The 25653-nt window shown below is 41.2% G+C and overlaps 1 protein-coding gene across 7 annotated transcripts in view; it reads right to left on the reverse strand.

Annotated features, from left to right (window-relative positions):
• LOC146382158 (RNA binding protein fox-1 homolog 3-like) overlaps positions 1 to 25653 on the reverse strand; it is a 530501-nt gene that overhangs the window by 303327 nt on the left and 201521 nt on the right. For all 7 annotated transcript variants that reach the window (XM_084938515.1, XM_084938511.1, XM_084938507.1 and 4 more), the window contains exon 3: positions 20941 to 21001. In XM_084938515.1, the coding sequence (XP_084794641.1) occupies positions 20941 to 20962 (22 nt within the window). In that variant the 5' untranslated portion in view covers positions 20963 to 21001. The remainder of the gene's footprint in view (positions 1 to 20940; positions 21002 to 25653) is intronic.

Genomic DNA, 25653 nt, shown 5'->3' on the forward strand with positions numbered 1-25653 from the left:
TTTAAGCAGGTGTTTTTTGTTTACATTGTTATTGCCTTCTGGTTAGCTAACGTTTACCCTGCAGGTAATAGTCACTTTTCCACCCCTGTATATATTATAGTTGTAAGCCTAGTTGTTAAAGTGCACATCATTAATGTTAATTAAGCAATATCACATGAGAGGGAATGCTGTTTTTTAATATGAGCACTGCTGTGATTCGGTCAAAGATAATCATAACATAACATTCTCATATGATATTATACTGTTACTTTGCATTCTGCTATTCAGCATTTCACTGTAATGATGACAATAAATTGAATCTAATCTAATTTGCATATCAGTTAACATCATACATATATCTCTTTGGTTTTTCATTTATATTATATCATTTCATTTTATTCCTGGAATCATATGTTTTTATTATTAGACTTTAATACTCAGTGGTGTCACATACTCCTCTCTTCAGATGCACTGTTGAAGTTTCTAAATCCCACCCCTGGGCCATCTACCACATCTACCGCTGCTGCCTCCACTTCAGCAGCACAACCCACCAGTTTTGCAGCAGCATCAAGCGGTGTTCCTGTTGCCTCCACCTCAGCAGCATAACCCAGCAGTGATGCAGCAGCATCAAGCGGTCTTCCTGCTGCACCAATAGACCCTGCTGACTGGCCTTCTGCTTTAACTGAAAAGGTACGAACAGAGTTAGTTCACAGAGGTCCATTTGTAATTGATAGTGACTTCACATTCCCGAAACAGAAAGACGGGCGAAGGTGTCAGCATGATTATTTTAACAGACTCTTAATCAATGGGGAAAAGGTGAGAAGAACCTGGCTTATGTATTCGAAAAAAGAGGATAGCTTGCACTGCTTCTGCTGCAAAATGTTTTCCAAGAGAGATTACAAACTGAGTAGGGAAGGTCTGAAGGACTGGAAAAATGCAAGCCACTTGCTCAAGGTCCATGAGGATAGCCAGGAGCATAATGCTCACATGGCAACATGGAAGGACTTGGAGGTCCGTTTTGCGAAAGGACTCACAATAGATAAACAAGAGATGGCACTTGCTGAGGCTGAGAGAAAAAGGTGGCGTGAAGTTCTACATCGTTTGGTGGCAATAATTCAGTCCTTAGCTGAAAGAAACATGGCTTTCAGGGGGTCCACAGACACATTAAATAAACCAGACAATGGCAATTTTCTGAAAGAAGTGGAGCTTATGGCCAAATTTGATCCAGTGATGAAGCAGCATGTCAGTAGAGTAGAAAGTGGAGCTGGCAGTCACATACATTATCTGGGAAAAACAATCCAAAATGAACTGATTGACACCATCAGTTCAAGAATAATAAAACGCATTGTGGAAGATATCAAAACATCAAAGTATTTCTCCATCATTTTAGATTGCACACCTGATCTGAGTCATAAGGAACAGCTCTCTGTCATAGTCAGGATAGTGTCACAAGAAGACATACCACAAGTTAAAGAGCATTTCCTGGGCTTTCTTGTTGCAGAGGAATCAACAGGAGATCATTTGTCAACTCTCATCCTAAAACGGATAGAGGAGCTTAACATTCCTTTTGAAGACTGCAGAGGACAGTCCTATGACAATGGGGCCAACATGAAGGGAAAAAATAAAGGTGTTCAGGCAAGGTTGCTTCAGCTAAACTCAAGAGCTTTTTTGGTCCCATGTGGTGCCCACACTTTAAATCTGGTAGTAGCTGATGCTGCAAAAAGCTCACCAGATGCCCTTGGCTACTTTGGGCATTTAGCAAAATTATTCAAGCCCTTCTCAGCCTCCACCCATAGGTGGGGTGTTCTCCTGAAACATGTGAAAACCACCTTGAAATCATGGGCTGAGACCAGATGGGAAAGCAGGATAAAAAGCATTGAGGCAGTCAGATATCAGGCTCGGCAAGTCAGAGAGGCTCTTCTGGAGGTGAGGGAAACAGCTACAGACCCTGTGGTCAGAGTTGAAGCCCAGTCTTTGGCTGAGGAGATTGGATCCTATCGTTTTTGCATTTGTACAGCCATCTGGTATGACATTCTCAGCAAGATCCAGTATGTGAGTAAACTCATGCAGTCGCCCTCCATGCAGCTAGATGTGGCTGTCGACTTGCTGAAGAAAACCAAAGATTCCCTCACCAGCTACAGAAACACTGGATTTTCTGATGCACAGACAACGGCAAAGGAGATGTGTGAAGAAATGAATGTGGAGGCTGAACTCAAACAAAAGCGACTGAGAACCACCAAAAGGCACTTCGGTTATGAGTCTCCAGATGAGCCCATACAAGATGCACTTAAAAAAATGGAAACCACATTTTTTAATGTGGTAGTGGATACAGCCATCTCTTCACTTGATGAGAGATTTCAGAACCTTGGAGAGGTGAATGACAAGTTTGGAGTACTCCTCAATTTCCACAACTTACAAAAAGAAGAGCTGCTACAGCAGTGCCAAACACTGAGTACTACTCTGACCCATGACAGCCAGCCGGACATTAATGGCACAGAACTTGCAATGGAAATGCAGAATTTCCCACCATTGCCATCAAAGAACATGACAAACATGGAACTCTTGACCTTCCTGCATGAGAAGAAGCTGGCAGAAATTTACCCCAACATGTGGGTTGCTCTGAGAATCTTTGCCACTCTTCCTGTTACAGTGGCTGCTGCTGAAAGAAGCTTCTCTAAGCTCAAACTCATTAAAACCTACCTGAGATCTACTATGATGCAAGAACGTCTCAGTGGACTTTCCATCATAAGCATAAATCATGTGGTCTCAAATCAGTTGTCATATGATGATGTTGTAGATGACTTTGCTGCAAGAAAGACTAGGAGAGTAAGGCTGTAGCAGGTGATGTGAGGTTGATGAGGGGGTGGTGTACAGTAATTTGTAAGTCATTCTAGTTAATGCAGTATTAAAAAGCACAACTAGAGAACTCTGTAGGATCCCCTTTTTTGTAATATAGTTGTTAAAGTCATACTGGTTTATTTAATATCGTTTTGTGCAGTGCCTTATTTATATTGTATTTTTAATTTATTTTATCCAACTTGTTGACACGTTTTATTGTGTTTATGTATGTAAAATTTATTGTATTTCATATATTCATTTTTTATTTTTTGTATTCATTTATTTATTCATATATTTTTTTATCTTGTTAATTATTCTGATTGTGAATTTTCTTTCTTTAAGTAAAAAAAAAGAGGTCAAAGACAAAGCTATTCGGTTTCTTGTGAGTACATACACTACACTGCCGATGTAGGGGGGCGCCACCTAAAATCTTGCCTAGGGCGCCAGATTGGATAGGGCCGGGCCTGCCCAGAGTAATGTTGTGTTGTGTTTTTCTTGCAAAGAAATGACGTCACAAGACTTTGTGCTCTAACGACCACATGTACATAGATTGCACTCAACTGCAATGGAAATGACCAGAACTGAGTAAAGTAGAGCCAACATGAATCAAGCCAAGCCAAGGATGTACTCTTTCTAGGGCCTGTTTTAATTTAGTAGATGGTTTCTTTATTTTTTGTCTTAAGTTTGACTTCCTTGTTGTTCCACTTCTCATGATTTTGAATTTGAAGTCTAAACCCTTTGTTTCCCTTTAGTTTTTGTCAAAGCATCTCTTGTTTTTTCTGTGTTTTCTACCTCTGAGTTTAGTGGATTTAGTTACTTTTTTTTCATAGACTTTGAGATTTTGAACTGAATAAGGGATTGTGTGTGTGCCGTTTGAGATGGCATTAGGGTCCTAACCAGCCACGCTCCACAGCTCAAAAACTCTTTCTAAATATTTGCATAAAACATATCTGCATATGGTACGCACTGAAGCAGGAGAATACACATCTGACTAAGTGATCAAAGTTGAGCTAAAGAACATTTGAGAATGCATCATAGACCATGATCAGATGTGGTAATGAAAAAAGGCACTTCAAAGGAGAACTTAGTCAGACTCCAATGTGTCCTGAAAGGAAAATGGGCAGAACATCCTCTGTAAAGTTCACACTACACTAATAATATGGTCATAATGGCTCTTTCTGCATTAACAGCTATGGTAAAGCCAAGTATGGCTAGCCATGGTGTAACGTCAGACCTTGTTCCACAGCTTTGTGAATTGAAAGCTTCATCTTGTTTTATTCTGTAAGCGTCTGTATTTTTGTTCTACATACATTTAAAGTTTTTCTGGGTTACTGAAGTGAACGAGGCTCTCTCTGATTGTTGAACGGAATAGGAGTTCTTTGATTTCCACTGCATCTCTCTTAAAGACTGTATTTTCTTGTAGTAGTGTCTTATTTGGCGACAAACGTTATCACACACACACACATACACATACACACACACACACACATAGTTTTCATACATTGGTGACTATTGGGCAATGGACTTTCCATTAAACCCTTTTGAATAACCATAAAAAAGTGTTGCATGCAAGACTAGACATTGAGCAAATATTCAATATGACCTTTTTCAAAGGCCTGTATTCCAATAAATACTAATTTCCTGTTGATCTAATTAGTGCCTGGGGGAATTTGTTTTCATCAATTATTGAGTAGAAACAGGAGCAGCTCTATGTTCTGCTGTTGTAATGGATTTATTATGGTTAAAGGAGGGGTGGAAAGAAAGGCTGGCTATTATTTATTAAGCAGTACTTTAATTTTGCTGAAACCACCCACTGATGTGTGCAACCCCCACAACGTGTTATATATCCACACACAGTGGCAGATTTACACACAGTGGACAGAGTAACTTGGGTTAGCTCGAGTGAACGTGTATGATTATCATCTAGATAAACCCACTAACATCTGTAACACTAATAATAGTAATACTTGACAGGTACTTTGTTTGAGGATGATACATTCATCTGTGGTCAATGGACTCATCTGTTGCAGGACTATAAGCCCGGGACTTTTTTCTTCTGTTAATCCATGTAAAACTGTACTGGGACAGTAGCATGAAGTAGGTAGCATGAAACGGTGTCATGTAACACTGAGTTTATAACCTAAATGCAATGTTCATTCCAGACAAGCCTGTAAAATAAACAGAACTGAACAACTAATGGATAAAGAACAGTGCAAATATAAAGTGAAGAATACAAACTTGTTCAGAAAATCACACGATGCACCAGCAGCTGGCTCATAACTGCACTTTGTTGTGCTCTAGGAATGAGATCAGGTCAGGTTTACTGTTAGTTCAAGCACATCTAATCCTGTAGAGAGGTCAGGCATCAAACAACCGACCCAAACACACTCATTTCAGTCTTTTCTCTCTATACTAAAATCCTGATTGTAACAGACAGCTCAGTCAAAAAGTCGTATGTAATTAATAATTCCTTTATCTTACACAAAAACCAAACAAACACAAGAAAAAAGTTGTGACTGTCTAGATCAGAGGTCTCAAACTCGCAGCCTGGGGGCCATTCGCGGCCCACGTCACCCCTACTTGCCGCTGTGAAGAAATATGAAGAAATCGAATGCAGTTTGAAGTGACTGTTGTTGTTAGGGACAACATGAAGCCCGTATGAGCAGAGAGCACAAACATGCTGAGGCTGTGTTAGTTCAGTGACAGACTCACAAATTCATGTGTCACTTATGTCTGCATTTGTATTGTGTTAAATACAAAGAGCAGAGTATAGAGCAGGAACAAAACAACTGCATGCACACACTAACTTGCATATTCATCTTCACACACACTGCAGTAGAGTACAGTAGGTGCTACAGTGGAAGTGATGAAGCAGCAGAAGCATGCAGCTGCCAATAAGGATCCAGTCTGACATTTATTAAAACACGTTTCCTCTTGTGCTGCAACCCTGGGAATTCCACATGGACACAGTGGATCAAGCATAATTAAAAAGGTAATGATGCTGGCATCAGTCCGGCTGGCAGGACTCGAGGGCTGCCCAGTTCTACCAGGATACCCAGATTTCAAACGTCTGTCTCCTCCCACCAAAGGCACAGAACACCAGAGGGCCAGGACTAAGGCTTCGTCCACACTGGCCCGGATAGATATGAAAACGGCGTTTTCGACTGAAAACGCTCCAAGTCCGCGTTTTCAGTCATTTTCACAGAGTTGTGCGTCCACATTGAAATGGCCGAAAACGCTTACGTGCCAGTACTGTTGCTGCGAGTAACACAAAAGTACAAAGTTGCAAACGTGAGTGAAAATTAGCTATCTGGAGCATGTACAGACTGATAATATTTTTAATAGGGCTGTCAAAAATGAGAGCAAACAAAACAACTGCTGTGTAATGCCCTCCGCTACTTTAGTTTAATTGGTCACATGACTGCATCACATGACTAACATGCGTCACCGTTTTAGAAAGTCTCTGTTTTCACTGTCCAGGTTAACATACCTAAGCAGTCTGATATATGTTCAGCTCTCCAGTTAACACAGAGCATCCCGTTAAAGGCTGTTCGATCTCTTCCATTAGAGCAGAGAAACACAAACCAGTATATTATTTTTAATCTTAACACATTTCTAAGACACAATCATGGCTCTCTTAGAGAGCTCCAAGTTACACTCCACAGTATTTATTGTATAAAAGACATGAACATTTTCTCTCACTCCTTTAAATGCTTCATACAACGAAGGAGAAACATGCACAACCCATCAGAGCTGGATGTGACACATGGGCGATGAAGAACACCTGCGTGAACTAACACGCACTCCTGCGTGAACTAACACGCACTCCTGCGTGAACTAACACGCACTCCTGCGTGAACTAACACGCACTGTGAGTGAACATCCTGTTTTTTTGTGTGAGAAAATAACTTTAAAAATTAGTCTGTTGTATACATGTGTGTGTGTGTGTGTATGCGTGTGTGTGTGTGTGTATGTGTGTGTCTAAATGTTTGTGTCTGAATGTGTGTTTAAACTTAAGCAGGAAAATCTAAGGAGGTTCACTGCAGTCAAATCGTCTACAAGTATCATATAAAGTATTTTGTGCAGAGCAGAAATTACTCCTGTCTGCTCCACTCTCTCTCTTAAGAGTGCACACACACACACACACACACACACACACACACACACACACACACACACACACACGCATACACACACACACACACACACACACACACACACACACAGAGTGAATATACATGCACACAGTCATAAACACGTATCTTAATGGACAAGAGGAATGGATGTAGGTATGTGGAGAAAAGAGAAAAGCTGACTTAAACATTTTTCTCAATTTCACAAAAGTAGCTGCGCTGTTGTCAAAATGATAAACGACAGAATAAAAAGAGAGAGAGACATAAAAAGAAGTGAGAGAGAGAAAAGTCAGAGAAGAACCAGGTTTAGAGGGAGGAGGGTGGAACCACCTGACCTGAACATGTGACAGCAGCAGCTGGATGTTTTTATATCAGACAGAAGACTTCTGACTAACACATAGTTCTTTCCTCTGTTAATCACCACAGCCATTTTTAAATCCAACATAGTTACTTATTACTGATTACTTCTCCAAAAAAGTAGTCCAGTTACTTTACTGATCATTTATTTTCAAATGTAATTAGTTACTTAGTACTTAGTTACTTTTCAAAAACATGATACACAACCTGAATCCGTGATAAAGCAGTAGACCTTTCAGCCCAGTTCGACTTTTTCTTCATAATCCGTCATATAAAACTGCATCAAAGCCTCTGTCTAAAATTAGTTTACTAGTTTTAATCTTTTAATTTGATGCACATTGCATTAGGCAAAAATTAAATTATATGCAACACAGTAATGCAGTGTGCTTATGGGAAAGTAACAGTAATCTAATCTAAATTTTTTGCAATAGTAATCCCTTACTTTACTCGTTACTTGAAAAAAGTAATCGGATTACAGTAACATTACTTGTAGCAAGTTACTGCCCATCTCTGACTACCAGTATAGTTTCATGTGCTTCATGGAGAAGGACACTGCAGCCTCACACTTCCTGGATCTCAGCATTTCTGACTTCAGGAAGTTTTTGACTCAACACTTATTGTATTCACACATATAGCTCACTGTTCTATAGGCTGTGGACATTATTAAAGCGAGGCAAAGAGAACTCAGTGTTCATTTCAGCAATGAGGCCTTTCTTCCTACAGGAAGATGCCCAAACTGATAATCATGTTCTGCAAATCTGCTTTTGTGCTGTGGATATGTTGTTCAATAGTGATTTCTTTCTTGCTCTTAGTTACAATTTTGGTATAACGTTTTGTAAAAGATAAATAAATAAAAGTGTCAAAGCTGTTTATGCATTTGTGGTCTTGAGTGGTCAGTTCATATATTTAAACTCTGATGAGTGTTTGTGAGAATTGTCCTATGTTATCTTATCTTATTTTATATCTGGCTTGTCGTTAGGATTACTCCAGACAACTGAGAACTGAACATGTAATAAAACTGGATTTTTTTTTGTGTCTGTTGTAACCTTGTGTTGTTAGTTATCATATGAAATGTTCCATCCATTCATCCCCAATCATCCAGATCTGCTTAATTTGGGGGAACACTGATGCATTCCAAGTCCATCCAAGAAAAACTAAGTTCTTAAGGGTAGGGACACAGATCAGCCAGTAAACAGGCAGCTTTGCTTTCATGCTTAGCTGTGTCTTCACCCCATCCTTCAGTCAGCCACCCTCCACTTCCCTCACTTCTGAACAAGACCTTGAGATAGTTATTCTTTTCAATTCAATTCAATGACGTTGTATTTATACAGCACCAAATCACAACAACAGTCGCCTCAAGGTGCTTTATATTGTAAGGTAGACCCTACAATAATACATACAGAGAAAAACCCAACAATCATATGACCCCCTATGATCAAGCACTTTGGCGACAGTGGGAAGGAAAAACTCCCTTTTAACAGGAAGAAACCTCAGACAGAACCAGGCTCAGGGAGGGGCGGCCATCTGCTGTGATTGGTTGGGGTGAGAGAAGGAAGACAGGATAAAGACATGCTGTGGAAGAGAGACAGAGATTAATAACAAGTGTGATTCAATTTACAGTTTGCTCCTCAATTAGGATCAGCAGTTTGCACTCCACCCTTTTCCATCGGAGAACCAAGACCTAAGACTTGAAGGTGCTAATTCTCAGTGATTGGTTGCATGTCCCACCGGGAGGAGGCCCCGGGGCAGACCCAGGACACGCTGGAGAGATTATATCTCTCGGCTGGCCTGGGAACGCCTTGGTGTTCCCCCGGATAAGCTGGAGGAGGTGGCTGGGGAGAGGGAGGGCTGGGCCTCTCTGCTTAGGCTGCTGCCCCCGCGACCCGGCCTCGGATAAAGCGGATGAAGATGGATGGATGGATGGATGGTTGTAAACCAAGTATGAAGCAATGAGATAAAGCCATCACAACCAGATCATCTTAGACAAGCAGAGATACACTGAAAAAAAGGGATTGGCCATCTCTTGGATTTATGTAAGCATCTTGCGTGTATTCAGCACCGTTGCCTCTGCTTTAAAGTGAAGTGTAACTATAGAGTGTAGAAACTGCATGAATGCAGAGAGGGTATATTAAATTGTTCATATAATGTTCGACTGAAGTAAGTCAATAATATAGCAATGTTAAATCTCGCAACACTGCATGTGATTTCATCTCGACAACTCTGGATCGTGGTTTGAGGAAGGCCTCCAGCTCAGTCAAGTCGAGCCGCCTTTCCTTTTCTTTGGTACCGATTGGTAGTGTGGTGGTTAGTGCTGTTGCTTCACAGTAAGAAGGTCCTGGGTTCAAATCTGTGCTCTGGCTAGTTTGTAGTGGGTTCTCTCTGGGTGTTCTGGTTTCCTCCCGCGGTTAATAGGTGATTATAAATTTCCTGTAAATGTGAGTGCAAATGGTTGTTTGTCTCTGTGTGATAGACTGGTCAGCTGTCACTTCAGGGTTATGCCCCTGCAACCAGGATAAAGATAGGAGGATGGTAGTTGTTGTAGATCTATTTACCTTTTATGTTAACCAGACTCTAGACTTTGTTGAACATTATGTAATATGAAGATAACATGTAGTATTTAAGTGACCAAGTAGTACTGGGGTAAAAGCTATTGAACAGTTTTGGAACAAAATGACAAAATCGTGAAGGATTAAAATATTCCAAGAGCTCACCTTACTTCATCTAAACATGTTTCAATCACGTCTCATCAACACAAAATGCACAGGTTTATTGAATATGAATAAGTCGTGTTGATTTAACTAAGATCTGAGCAAGAGCAAATGCAAACAACTGAGCGAGAGGGGCTGTTATTGTGTGTGTATATGGATAATAGCAAACAATGAAATACATTTCTTGCATGCAGAAATGAATTTTGTTCGCTCAAATTAAACTTTTCTACGATCAAAATAATTTTCTCCCCAAAATGCAACATTTGCGCTTTTTAACGTGCGCTCAGACTAGAGGCACAGATGAAGTATGTCCCTCATAGAGCAAACCTGGGATTACGATGAGATATAATAGTACAAATGATAAAATTTAGTGTGCCTGTTTATCTCAGGTTATTGTAAACAACTATATTAACTGCTAACATGTTAATATCCTTACTTTGCGGAATGTGTAAGACACATTTTTAATGGTTTTTTGCTTGTTTAAGGGATCAGCTAAAGGGGTTCTAGGATATTTTTCCACTTGCTTTATTGAGATTGCTTTATTGTAGTTTGAGAATCACACAAATATCTAATAGGATAACAATGATAGCATGAAGTTGTGACATTTAAAATCCAAAAATTGAGGGCCGAAAGCCACTGTGACACCATTGTTGTGCTCTGTCATCTGTATTATGTGAAAATGGTCTGTAAAGACAGCATGTTTCCTAGCAGAGTTATACATATCAACATAGTTATAAATTAAATTTTGTTAAATAAACACTACATTTTTTTTAAATGAAATTATTGACGAACTATAACTGGACAGACAGAAAGTCGATAGACCTGATGATATTTTTTTCTACAGAAAGTTGGCACATGGCAGTGTCGACCTCTTGCTTTTCTTCTGAGTAAGATTTCATTTACTTGTAATTAAATCAATAATTTTAAACTTTTTGTAATTTCTTGTTTTGCTTTCTAAATTTCAGATCCTGGCTTTTACCGGCTCCCTCTTATACTGATGTGGTGTATGTGGTACTGCAGAGCTTGCATGTGATATGTGAACTGTCATACTTTTTCAAAAGAAAACTGTTTTACGAGTTAAGTTTTCTTTACTGACCCACCGCTTTTATTTCTTCTCCAGATCTGAATGTGGCAGTGAAAAGGTTGCAGCGCAAAGACCTCAACTAGGGGCCAGTTACTTAAACATAGATGAAAACATCCAGATTATGGGCACTGGCGCCCATATCCTTGCCCATATATTAGTTGTCCATGCACATTCAAGTCATGCACTCAGGTCCTGTTTTTGCAGGGTTCGTAACAGAGAGAAATCACAGCAAACATTGTCACTGGCCACGTTCAGCTTCCATGTTTGTGGATTCTCTGAAGTTACCTCTGAAAAGGATTATTTTACTCACATAAATTTGCATCTGAAAGCAAATGAAACGGTCCGATGCGTGTTCAAGGGTTGTACATTTAGGACAAACATCTATGGAACATTCAAATCACATAAAAATAGATCTTGGTTATTCTTACAGTGACTTTACAGGTGGAATAGTAGCAGTAAGAGACAGTTTTAAAAGGCCAGCTCTTGAAGGGGGGAACATGAAGACAGTGGAGTATTCGACGAAGGTCAGGTGGAAGTGCAAGATTTGCCTCAGGCAGGGATCTCTAAAAGTGATGAGAGGATGATAGAAGAGAAATTTGCAGTGATGTTGCTTAAGCTGGAAAATGTACTCCATGTTCCAAGCAGTGCAGTGGATGAGTTTTTGCAGGACTTGCACTTCCTGATGAGTTCTGCATCCTTGACTGCAATAAATGCCATATGTCTGTGAAGGTTCTCAGTCATCCAGGTCATCGTAGTCAAAGGAGCTTGCAAGGAAAGCGTCTGGACTTCTTTAAGTTTACTTGAAGACGTTTCACCTCTCATCCGAGAAGCTTCTTCAGTTCTAAGGTCAAATGGTGGAGAGTCCCAGATATAAACCTAGTGGGAGTATCCCCCCACAGAGGGACAAAAGGACCCCCTGATGATCTTCTAATCGCCTGAGCCAAGGTGTGAAACTGGGTGTGGGTCCCAATCAGCCAGAGTTTCGGGTGTGTTCATTGTGAAACCTGGCCCCACCTTATCATGCGAATTCCTGAGGTCAGATGGCCCAGGATGTGAGTGGGCGTTAAGGCGTCTGGGAAGGGATCTCAAAACTGGATTATAGATGGCAGAGAGTTGGTGTCGTAAACCCCCGCCTCTGTTCAAAGATGGTCGCTCACAGTGGACATAGATGCTTCTTTCACTCCTCTTTCAAACCATCTGTCCTCTCTGTCCAAAATGTGAACATTGGCATCCTCAAAGAGTGTCCTTTATCCTTAAGATGCAGATGGACTGCTGAGTCTTGTCCTGTGGAGGTGGCTCTTCTGTGTTGTGCCATGCGCTTGTGAAGTGGCTGTTTGGTCTCTCCAATGTAGAGGTCTGGGCATTCCTCGCTGCACTGTACAGCATACACCACATTGTTAAGTCTGTGTTTTGGCGTTTTGTCTTTCGGGTGAACCAGTTTTTGTCTGAGCGTGTTGCTGGGTCTGAAATGCACCGGGATGTCATGCTTGGAGAAAACTCTCCAAGCAACTCTCCAGAAAAACTTAGGAGAGTTTTCTCCAAGCATGACATCCCGGTGCATTTCAGACCCAGCAACACGCTCAGACAAAAACTGGTTCACCCGTTTTTATCTGTATTAAACCAAATCTCACCTGAGGCGGTGAACTGAACTTCAGGTAAGAAGTTATGACCTGCAGTCTATCTGGGTCAGATATAAACCAAGTTTAGGTGGAGTTTGTCCCGGACTTCAGCTACAATGAAAAAGACACAAAGCTGGATTTATTCTGTGTCTTTGCTGCACAGCTGCCTCTTCTCCTCTCATTCTCTCCCCTCCCTCTCCTTTTTCTACTTCAATCATGAAGCTGATCAATGATCAGCTGATCGTCTCTCTTGTTTGTTTATCGCCCACTTTGCGCCAGAAACAGGAAACCAGCGGATGTCGCGTTAAACAACAGCAGCACGTTTAAGCTTGATCAGCTGTTGTTAGAATTTATTTAATATTACTTTCTAGTATCAGCTGATGTTTGCTGGAGCCACAGCTGTAAAGCTGCTGGTCATGATGTCGGTTTGGATATGTGGTGAGAAACATGAAGATGAAACCAGGAGATGTCCTTACTGAATCATCAGAGCTGAACAGGTGATGGAGAAACAGGTTCACCTTTTAGGTGACATGGATGAGTTGAAGTTATGAACTGTTTCTGAGAGACAAACAACACCAGGATCCTTTTCTATGTAGCTGACAGCTGGTAACTGTGCAGGGGCGGGTCTAGCAAAGTGTTGCCAGGGGGGCAGGTAGGGCATTAACAGGGAGAGGGGGGCACAAAGAAATACTTTTCTTTCTTATTCTCATTTAAAATGTCTAGCTTTAATAAATAATTATCTGAATCTTACAACAAACGATTGATAGATTGATACATATATACCATCAGAACAGTGTACATCACTGTCACAACAGTGTTTGTTTTCATTCAAAGGCTTTATGATTTTTGCTATAATGGTGGCCGGTCTCTAGTCAAAATGCTCGGGCCGATTTTTGTCCCAGTCCAGCCCTGTAAGCAGCTCATCTGCAGTCTGGTGTTACCTACATCTTGCTATTGAAGGCAGAATTTCAGAGTTCTGAGTACAATCAAAGCACCACGACTGCAGTTTTCGTGTTGGATGTAAAAAGCGCACATGACGCTGTGACGTAGGCTAGAATCATGGCGGCGGTCAACGACGGTCCAGGCGTGGGATTTCTCTCGTGGAAATATGCACATTATCTTTTCCTTTCTATTGGTAGGTGGCACAGTGCACTGTGGCAAGTAAGCAAGCTAGAAGACTGGCAATCTGGCTGGGTATCCAGCTACAGAAGCAACACATTAACAAGAGAATTCTGAGTAAAACCAAAGTTACTTTCCCTAGTAACTAGTTACTCTGAAAGTAACGAGTAACTTGAAGTAACTGAGTTACTTTTGATAGAAGTAACTAGTAATGTAACTAAGTTACTAATTTAAAGTAACTTACCCAACACTGATAATGAGATAGTTATCAAAGACAAGATGGCCAGGACTCAGTGTGGCTGAGGTATGAAATTGATAATTGATGGATCTTTATAAATAACAGTAAAAGCTGTAATGGCTCCAGTAGCCAGTAGTATGTATATGTGTACTTATAGTGTATATATAAATATATTTACAGTACAGTATGTTGTGTTTGTTGACATGTTTTTAGGTGGAAGCAGAACTTGTGAGGATTACTACTGCTCCACTTGTTCCGAGGTTTCTTGCACAACTTGACCAATACACTGACCAGCTCATAAAAGTCTTCAAGAAAAAAGGAGGCGCTGCAGGGAGGAAAATTAGACGCATTTTGGCCCCAGCCACACAGGTGCGTTTTTCTGTTCGTAGCAAAATGTTATGGCGTTATAAGATCACTTCAAATGTAAACAGCTAGCTGTAAGTAATTTTGGAATGCAAAAAGATGCTGTATTAGTTTGTCCTTCCCTCTGTTGCTTAATATGGACATATATAATGTGGTGGAAACCCTGCCCACAGGTTAACTATTCATGTCCATGTGATCATTAATTGGTCTTGTGTACATGACTATCTCTGCAGTGGATATGTCATTCATTTTGCATATAATGTGTCATCCTAAAGTATTTCTGTTTTCTCTTCCTGTACCTCTGTCACTCTCTCCAGAATGAAGCTACTGAAAAGAGGAGGGAGTGTGTCCTCAGGGCACTACCTCTTTACCTGAATGAAGACCCAAGCATCCTCTTCAAAGAATACCTGGTTGGTAATTTTAGTGTAGTTTTTATCTGTATTAAACCAAATCTTGAATAACTAATGTTGTCACATTGTTATAATTTGCATGGAATCTGTCTAAAAGATTATTCAAAGTATTGAGATTTAAAGGGTTTCATTGAGAGAGGATGCAGGATGAATGTGTATTTTGTCGCCTTTTAAAAAACAAACAATTCTTTCCATGTTAAAATGTTTGCCACTTGAGTTTTTTTCCTATGCAGAGGTAAAATAAATGCTGACAGTGGCAAATGTTGAATGAGTTCTGTTAAGCTGCTGCAAAAAACTGAAAACTGGCAAACTGTTTTATTGTCAGACCATAATGTTTGCATTTTTATTAAAGTTTTATTTGGGATGGTGATATCATTTTGGGAATATTAGTAGACTATTTGTTTTATTATTACTATTATTATTATTATTATAATTATTATTGTTATTATTACTTTTTTTTTTAATCTAACCTGGTGACTGGAACCTGTTTATTCTGTTCTTCACAAATTTGTCATGGGACGCTGTCCAGGATTGTAGCTGTTAAGGTGAACAGTTCATTTTGCATTGTTAAAGGTTTTGTGGTCAACCCATTATGTGATCTTAATTGTTTTTCTTCTGTTTCTGGCAGAGGCATTTAACTTAAAATCATTATCTTTATGCTGCATCTGTGTGCATACTACTAGTTACTAACCTTAATGGGCTAATAATGTGTGGTTCAGCTGTTGTTTTCTTAAAAAAAAAAGTTCAATGAATGTCTTGGCAATAAAGGAAATAAGAGAAATAAGTGGCTTGTACTAAATTCATTTGTGTGGAACCTGCTGACAAAATAGATTTATGTAAAACTAATTAGTAAAGCACAAGTTTGCTGAAATTATAATATTTTTATTAATCTAACTTAAATTTAACATTTAAATACCACAAACAAGAAATGTGTTCACAAAACGAATCTAACCTGTAAATACATAATTCATGTCCATACAACATAACTTGATTTGGGTAAATAAGGTAAATATCTTAAATATCACTTGGTAATTAATCCTAAGTAGTTTTATAAAATTGGCTCACTTCAAAAGGATTGTGTTACTTTAATGAAAGATTATGAAATTAGATGACCTAAAGACTTTTGCTTTAAGCTAACACAATAAAATTTCATGGAACCTTTTGACAAAATAATTTTAATTAAAGTCAACGTTTCATTTTTTTGAGTGTGGTTTAGCCAGAGATAGCAGAGTGAGAAGAAGAGCATGATCCCTGTGAAAGATTAAAGTAGTCACATCTAACCAAACCTGTCATAGTTTGTACTTTTCAAACCTGAAATTTCGGCACCGGACATAATCCCAGTTTTTGTTGGAAATCTGTCCAAAGCTTTTAAATATCCAAGAAAACCAGCACAAGGATAACGTTCTGACATGAACACTAGTAAAATAAGTAGTTTAGTCTTTATTCAGACACTCGGGAATGATCTGGAAACTCGGTTATTCAAAGGACCTGCCTCTGTGCCTGTTTCAGAGTGAAGCTGCCCTCCAGTCCTCGCAGACCTTGTTTCTGTTTGTCTTGGTCTTCCTTCCTTCCTCTCGTTTCCCCTTTTGTGTGCATGTGTGTGGGTCCTTTTGGGTCCAGAGACCTGACGGAAACCATATACCAAAGTTTTGCTGGTGAAAGTCCAATTTCTGAGTTTAGTCGCTCCCTTCTTTTGAATGTGTGTGTTTTGTACATCTGGTTACTTCTGAGACCAAATCATGCGGAAGCACCGGTGCTTCCTTTGGTTAGCCTCTAATACTGAATTGCTTGTGGCTGTTTGGATGACTTTATCATTGCTGGCAATTCTAGTCACCATTGAGACTGTAGATAAAAATATAGTTGAGACAAATGTCCCTTTGTTGACATTCAGAGAGCTGGGCAGGAAGTGGTGATGAATAATAAACGTAAACAATCCAAATCCATCAGCAGTTATTACTGTCTGTGGTTGCTTGTAGTCGTCTCGTCACACTGTTGTATTCAAAAAAATATATTAAAGTTAACGTACAATGTAAATAAGCAGAACCACTTTGAAAGTGTCACAGTTCAGAGGCAAGAACACGTCTCGTTTGCTGTGGGCCTTGCTAATACGAAAAATATTGCTACTACTACTAACACTAATAAGAAAAGCTTTGTATGAGGTCACTGCAAGCTCTGAAGTCACAGCGAAGTGAGCTAAAGCTAACGGTACACAGAGACATGATGAGGCGCATCAGCAGAGCGGGGGTCATCTAAGCTCACAGCAGACAGTGCAGTGGGAAAGCTTATTCATGATTATGTTTGGAATCATTGCCCGAGTGCGCTCGAGCCTATTATAACCAATACAAAAACATGAATATTCAATGTGAACTGTGCCTTTCCTCTGGATGGCTCACAGGACGTACTGGCTGATTGTGATACACGGCAGCTGACAATTAGTCCATTTCAGAGGGCCATAACCTGAAGTTTGTGTGCTGCGGCCTCAGACACAGCAGTAATTGGACATTACTCCTGTAAGGAAAGGCTAAAAGCTTCTCTGCCGCTCGTCGTGCTGACATCTTTCTCACATCACATTCTTCTCCATTTCTCTGTGCTCCAGCAGCACTTCTTTAATTGTAACGACCTTTCTAGCAGTGTTAAAAGCAGTTCATAGACAACTGGGCATCACTTTAAGCAAGATAAAAAGAACCTTTTACAGCCCTGTGCTCTCTCTTTCTGTCTGTCTGTTCACAGTTAGAGTGAAATGGTCACAGTTTGTGCCCACTGAGCCTTTTTACCCTTTTCAGGGTGAAATATATTGTATTTGCAATTTCATGCATTTGTGTGTCAGTAAAACAGTCATATCATCATTACGGTCTTTTGTCTTTAGTGACGGATGCTACTGTTTATCTCTATTAATAATGTAAGGGTCCTATAACAACTTGGCAGTTGCTTTGTGTTATCACCATTAAAGCCAAGCTTTAATTTTTAATGAGGAGCAAATAACCCCTCATAGTTTCCCTGTTACTAATGACTGTGGGGTTGAATTCCACTAATTCCAGTCAGGCGTAATCAGCTCCCATCATTGCCTTAGGTGGTTTGGATTAGTTTGCTGGACCAGGGATCCATCATTAGTTAATCCCATTGTCTTGGATGAGTCCATACTATGTGGAGTGGAATGAAGGAAATAACATCTTTAGAAGATTTAAGCGAACGAGCGGTCAACGTCAACATGAAGTGATGAGGAGGGCTGGCTCTGTGATTACCTGCACGCTCTGGTCACTAACTGTTACTGGGCAGGCTGTGGAGCTCCTTCTCAAACAGACTCACTCAGCTTATTATTAGCTCTATTATAGCTTTTCAAACCTCTTTCTTTGACTCAGCTGTGGCTGGTTTTTGGAGCATTTTGTGGGCCCCTGTGAGTGTCGTCCCGAGCTGGGTGCAGCCTCATTTGCTTGCTGTGTAGAGTTTGTTCAGACTCTTTGACCTCAGCCTGAGGTAAATGGACTGAATCATTATTAACCTTTATTAATCCCAGAGCAAATTATGTATATGACGGGTTCTTATAAAGCATGTTTCTACTCCACCTGAGCACTCGGAGGATCTTATAAAAGATATTTCATTCATACAAGAATTTTTTTTTTGTGCTTTCCATTAAACATTCACACACATCCACACTCCGGTGTATGCATCATATTAGATATTTGGCATGCAGACCGGAGCAGCCGGGGAACGAACCCCCAAACTTCTAATTAGTAGCTGACCTGCTCTACAGTTACTCAGCAGGTAGGACGTGGTCGCTGGTTTACCCACAGTGACTCATGTGCTAAGCTGTTACATTTTTTTCAGCCATGTTGGATGACGGTTGTTGGAGACGTTCTCACTGAATGTTATATGTGAGTGATGCCCACACGTCTACTACTTTTCAGTATATACTGTGGAACTGCCAAATCTGTCACTGTCTAATAGAAAATATGTAACAAATATAAAACATAACATTCCAGTGCAGGTTAAATTACTTTCCCAAAAGCTTCCATTAACCTGTGGGCAGTCAAAGAGCTCCAATGAATGTTTCATTTTGAGAAGCTTCACAGGAGCAGCCGTCACCACACAGATTTCAAAAGCTTTATAAAGTAACAAAATACTATACACCATAGAGTCTCTTATGTGTTAGTTTTTGTCTGGGTTCCAATAACACAAAAACAGAGATGTGCGTTCTCAGAACGTGTCCAAACAGAAACTGTGTCAAACCTTTGAAAGAAACAGCAGTTTGATTGCAGACCTGCAAGACCTGCACCTGTGTCATGACTAATTCTGCACAATTATGTGCGGTGCTGGTATAAAGTGATCACTGAGTCATACCACACATCTGGGGGAGTCCAATAGCTGTTTCTGCTTATTTAATAAAAAAACATCTCAGATATTTATATGATGGTCGTCTAATCTCCTGTCCAATCTGAAGGGTTCCATCTCATTCACAGCTAGTGACACAGCCTCACTGTAGCATATCACTCACAGTGATGAGTTCTCTAGTTTATGCTGTTTTCAGTTTCACAGTCGAAGAGCAGTCCCTGAAAACCTGTCACCATGTCTCTGCAGGTGCTATACACAAAACAGACTAATGATGAAGACGATAGACAAATCGGTGAAATCAATTAAATTTAAAGGAATCAAACAAATGAGTGAGCATCTGACTGAGGCACACACAACCTTCCAGTTAGCTGTTGTGTCAGTGTGACTGGGCCCAGTCAGCAGCCTGCTGATGAACACTGATGGAAGCAGAATCAGGCCAAACTGGGACAGAGACGAAGGAGGAAGTGGAGGCAGTGCAGAGCGCTTTAATTACTACATTCTACACTTCAACCCTTTGCATTTGCTCTTTGTTCTCATCAAACACAAAAATCTTCGTCACCAAACATAATGAAGCCCTTTTGAAACACTCTGGCGTGTGTGTGCAACAAGCGAGGCTGCTGACGAACCTCCTCGACTCTACATTTCCACTGATCTAAGCTGGTTATCATTGATCTTTCCTGCTCCGATTAGATTGGTATCGATGTGCCAGTAGCACAGATGGCCACACCTACAGCCAGGGTCATGCTTCAGAACCTAAAATTGAATCGAAATACTAATACATTTTTTATGATCGAACAGCATGGAGGTTTGGAGCCGAGCAGCGAGTTGCAGAGAATATCCAGTTAGCATTAGGAATGAGAGCTTACTGCCAGCAGTTAGGAGTCTGCACTACAACACTCACGAACACTCACGAACAGTCACAAGCGTTTGGATGTTCACCACCCAAACACTGCAACACAGTCTCACCCGACTGAGGGTTTGATCCCAGGCAAAAAGAAGACATTACAGTATATTTCAAGTGTCTCTGAATAAATAACAACTGCTCTTCCATGCTTTCAGTGCTCTTCTTCACCCAAACGCTCAAGTTCCTCCCTTTAAACAACCCGCCTGTCTGCTGATAAACAACATAGTGAGGGGGAATATGTACAAGCTAATCTTTTTGAGGAAAAGGCCAATATAACTAGCTGTAAATAATATTTTGTTGAAGCTATTGCTAAATAATAGATACCCGAGTCTTTACTGGGATATTTTCACCCCAACAAGCTTGGCAGGGCTGAAGCACCCACTTCTTTTTTATGTTGCTGAGGGGATGGGGGCGGGGTGGGGTCGAGAAGTGAAAACAAGAAAGAAAAAAGGTGGATGGATAGATAGGTAGCTAGATAAAGAGAAAGAGGCAAAGAGTGTGCAGTGGTGTGGCGGATGCAGGCAGAATTAAAGAGGCTTTTTTGTGGCGTTTAATATCCATTCATTGGCTGGACTGCTGACACAGTGAGAGCACTGCGTTCACGATTTATAGCCACTTCTAATGGGCATGCCCAGAACCAAAGGACTGCAGTCAGCACATTCTCCCCCTGTGCACACACAGACACACTTGCAAAGACAGCCAGCTGCACACACACACACACACACACACACACACACACACACACACACACACACACACACACCGTGGTAGCCGTGCAGTAGATTGTATCAGTTAACTCACTAATCCTGGAACATACAGATCATTTGACTCAGTGTAACAGACACACAGGCACACTGACCTGGCCAAGTGGGGGTCTCCATGTACGTCCAAATGGTCAGAGAGAAGAGGCGTTCGCTGCCCTGTTAGATAAGCAGAAAAACAGAGAACAGGGTTAGCCATAGCAACACATTTTAACACATCTTGTAGCAAACATACGCGTGGCACAAACACGACTCACAAGGCTGATGTCAGACAGCACGGTTCAATACGTCAGCACAGCTACAGCAGCACTGTGAAAGGAGAGGAAATCTTTTCTCCTGGTGTGTGTGTGTGTGTGTGTGTGTGTGTATTCAACATTACACAAACAAAAATACGCAAACACACATCAGATGGTAATTTAGTATACCTGAGTATACTGGACAAGTATTCACACAGTATGAGACAGTGTCCTGTGTTTTTATACTGACTGGGATGGATTAAGCTGGGTTAAGTATTCCCAGAGCTCACTGTATTAGTTTTCTCTAAAACTTCTCAGTTTTACAGTTTTTATTCTCCTTGTTGTGGCAGAACTGTTACTGTCATTGAAGAACGGGATCGTGGCGCCTGCGGTGAGACCTAGAGAGTCGAGGGAGCTTAAGCTGTCTCTTGTCTGTTGTAATGGCCAATGTTCAGTTGCTACCAAATAAAATGGAGGAGCCAGGAGTCAGAAGGAATACTGGGAATGTAGCTTGATGTGCTTCACAGAATCAGGGATGCACCAGGAAATTCCCGATGACAATGCATCTGTGGAAAGCTTCCACACTGTTCGGGCTGACAGCGCTGCGAATGGTAAGTAGAAAGGAGGGGGCAGGCTTGATGCTTCTGTTAACAACCGGTGGTGTAGCTGTGCTGACATAACAGTCAAAGAACTGATTAGTTGTCTGGACACTGGATTGTGCGCTGTTGGCTGTATTATTTGCCACTGTGATCTTGGTGGTTGTCTGTGTTCCTCCCTCTGCTAACTCCACAGCTGCATCTGACCTTCTCCACTCTGCCATAGCCCGGTTACAAACCATGTCACCTTGGACACAACGGTGCCAACTTTCACACAGTACGTGGTCTGTCCCACCAGGGGGAGAGAATTTTAGACCTACTGCATGCTAATGTCAAGGACACACACAGTTCCTCCTACCTCCCCCACTGGGTAGGTCAGGTCACAGCCTGATTCACCTCACCCTGCTACGTGTCTATTGTGAAGAGGGAGCCTGTGAACATTAGGAGATGGTCAGAGGAGGCCTTGGCAGAACTACAGGGCTGGGACACACTCTGTGAGCCTCACGGTGAGGACATGAGTGGGCTTACTGAGTGTATCACTGATTACATAACCTTCTGCACCAACTCCATTGTTCCAGTTTGGACTGTCCATGGTTACTAAAATAATAACCTATGGGTGACTAATGACATCATAGGGCCTTCAGAGGGGGCAATAGAGAGGAGGTGAGAACGGTTCAGGTGTTATTGAAGGGCAAGATCAGCGAGGCAAATGATCATTTTGAGAGAAAGCTAGAGAGGAAACTCAGCATGAGAGAGGTGTGCAGTGGCATGAAGACCATCACTGCATTCACTAACAGCAGGGGAGTTGGGGGCAGACCAAACGAGTTGAATGTGTTTTTCAACAGATCCAACACTGCAGGTAATGCTCACCCCCCCTATTAACTTACCTGTAGTCAGCCTCCGATCCACAGCTACTCCACTGCCTCCCGTGAAAGTCCTGACACACCTCCCTCATTTGTCACTTTCACTCACAGCCAGGTTCAAAGACAAATGAAGACGATGCCACTCAGGCACGTCTGCCCCCAGTTTTGTGGAGTCTTTCAGAAATTGTTCTGCCTGGGTCTACAGAGGGCCCAAGCGCTGTGGAAGACATCATGCCTCGTCCCTGTACCAAAGACGCCACGTCCCAGTGGCCCCCAGGATTACAGACCTGGGGCACTGACTTCCCACGTCATGAAGACCCTGGAAAGACTCATCATTAGATTCGACCTATAGTCAGGCCACATCAGAGTCCCCTTCACTTTGCTTACGAGTGCTACTGTAGAGTTGAGGACACCATCAACCATCATTTGCCTTCTCAATCATCTACGCCCATCTGGACCAGCCGGCGAGCACTGCGAGGGTCATGATCTTTTACTTTTCCAGTGCATTCAGCACCATCAGGCCGACCCTCCTGGGTGATAAGCTAACAGCGATGCAGGTGGATGCTTCTCTGGTGTCCTGGATTGTTGATTACCTGACAGGAAGACCACAATATGCAGGTTTTCAATATTGTGCGTCTGACAAGGTGATCAGCAACACAGGGGACTGTCCTCTCCCCCTTCCTCTTCACCCTCTACACCACAGACTTCACCCACTGCACAGAGACCTCCATCTTCAGAAGTTTTCTGATGACTCTGATGTTGGATGCATCAGTAAGGGCTATGAGATGTAGTACCAGGCTTTGGCCGACTCCTTTGTCAAGCGGTTCGAGCAGAATTATCTGCAGCTCAACGTGGCAAAGACCAAGGAAGTGATTGTAGACTTTATAGGAATCAAGAAACCTGCGACCCCTGTTTTAATTCAGGGAGTCGATGTGGTTGTTGTGGAGGAGCATAAATACCCAGTAAACTGAACTGGACTGGACTTTCTTAAGGTAGTATCAGAGTGTCCAAGATAAGGACAATGCTGGACAATACCCCCCCTTCCTGACATGCATGCTAGCCTCAGGAAAACCTTCAGTGAGAGACTGAGATTTCCCAACTGTCCCACTGAATGACACAGGAAATCATTCCCGCCTGTGGAATTTTTTTTGGAATTTCTCTCAGCAATAACAAAGTTTTCTGTTTGATAACATGGGTACTTCAACTTCAACCATATATATTTAGTTTGTGTTATATACTGCATTATTTACAACTGAGTTGTTTGTATATATTAGAGCATTAGCACTTTCTATCACAGCTCGGTAATAAATGGGTAATAGTAGGGTAACAAGAAAGAAACAAGAATGTAATAATGTGGTAATTTCTAAGTTATTACCACTTTATTACCTCTGGTAGTTTCTGTGTAATAAGCAGGAAACAGCTGCAAAATGCAAAACTGTCTGTTTCTATTTAACTGTCTGGGGTCCAGGGTATAATCTGCCATTTTTGACTACTTTTAATTTTACATTTCACCTTTAAAAACTATTTACCTCACCTTGTTTGGTGTCGTTCTTTTCAGCTCAACCTCACATGTCTGAATTTACAGTTATTTATTCACTTTGACATACTGTATTAACACAATTCATCTAAAATCAGAGAAAAAACATACAACCAGAGTAGAAAAAGTTATATATTTTACTGTAAAAACCACAAACACATACAATAAATCATTTTCGTATCTTGAAATGCAAAATAAATTGTAAATTTTAAAAACCTTTGTACAAGTTTTACAGACAACAAAGTTATTTGCAGCTATTTACCTAAAAATACAGCCAAGGCATTAAAAACAACAACAACATTTCAAACAGTTTACAGAACAATCAGATTACAGTACATACCCGAGCATCCAGCTCCGCACACCGAGAACCACCAACGCATGTTTAGAGGCAGCAGCCAAGCAAGAAAGTATCACAGAAACTAGAGTGCATTTTGTTAGTGTTAATAGTAGGGAGACAAGACCGTAATGTCACTGAGTCTGCCAAGCAAAGACTCGGAGCCTTGGCCTGCCGCTTGGTGTGGTATACCCGAGAAATAGAAGGCACATGGTTCTCCAGAGAACCAACCAAGGTGTACTCACAGTGGCAGGGGAACAATATCAGCACAGCACCACTAAGGCTGGAGACAGAGCAATACTGCAGAGTGTATGGGAGAAGGATGCAACCCACAACAATATTGTCTCTAGATGCAGAAAAAACGTTTAACAGAGTTAACAGAAAACGTGTATTAACATCAGGAGGGCAGAAGAGGAAGGAGTGGATCCCGAGGCTGAAAGAGCATTAAGCCATGATGACCAGGAGAGTGTCATTCTCCTAGTGCTATTGATGTTTAGCCGTCACCAATGCTAGTTGTTTAGCTAGTGAAGTGTTAAGTGTCTGAACTAGTCTACTTACTCTGTGGTGTCTTTTGGTTGGAGCCTTTCTGTGTGGAGTTCGTGTAGGTTCTCTCCAGGTACGCTGGGTGATTCTGAACGGCTGTCTGTCTGTGTTAGCCCTGCGACAGACTGCGATACATCCAGGGTGTACCCCGCCTCTCACTCTATTACAGCTGAGACTCCAGCCCCCCGCGACCCTGATAACATAGAGTGCTCCATAACCACACTATGTCGGAGGCAGTGGAGTGTTTCAGTCACACCAATGTGACCGACCACTTCCAACTGCCACTTGTTTCTCTCCTGCACGGAGCACTCATTAACAGTGTTGGGCAAGTCACTTTGAAAAAGTAATTAATTATAGTTACTAGTTACTTCTTCAAAAAAGTAACTGAGTTACAAGATTCTAAAAGTAATTAATTACTTGAAAAGTAACTATTGCGTTACTTAAAAAAAAAATGTTCACCACTCTGGGGTCCAGGGTTTAATTGGCCATTTTAACTACTTTTGATGTTTCCTCTACATTTCACCTTTAAAAACGATTTATTTGCCGTGTTTGGTATCATCAGCACAACCTCACGTGTCTGAATTTACAGTCATGTTTTCATTTTTACTGTATTAACACAATTGATCTAAAATCAGACAAAAAACGTAAAATCCGAGTAGAAAAAGTGATATTTTTTCGCCTCATTGTTCTGACACACAACAC

This window comes from Perissodus microlepis, chromosome 8, assembly GCF_051167445.1.
Source record: "Perissodus microlepis isolate ML-2025 ecotype Zambia chromosome 8, ASM5116744v1, whole genome shotgun sequence".
Lineage (NCBI taxonomy): Eukaryota > Metazoa > Chordata > Actinopteri > Cichliformes > Cichlidae > Perissodus > Perissodus microlepis.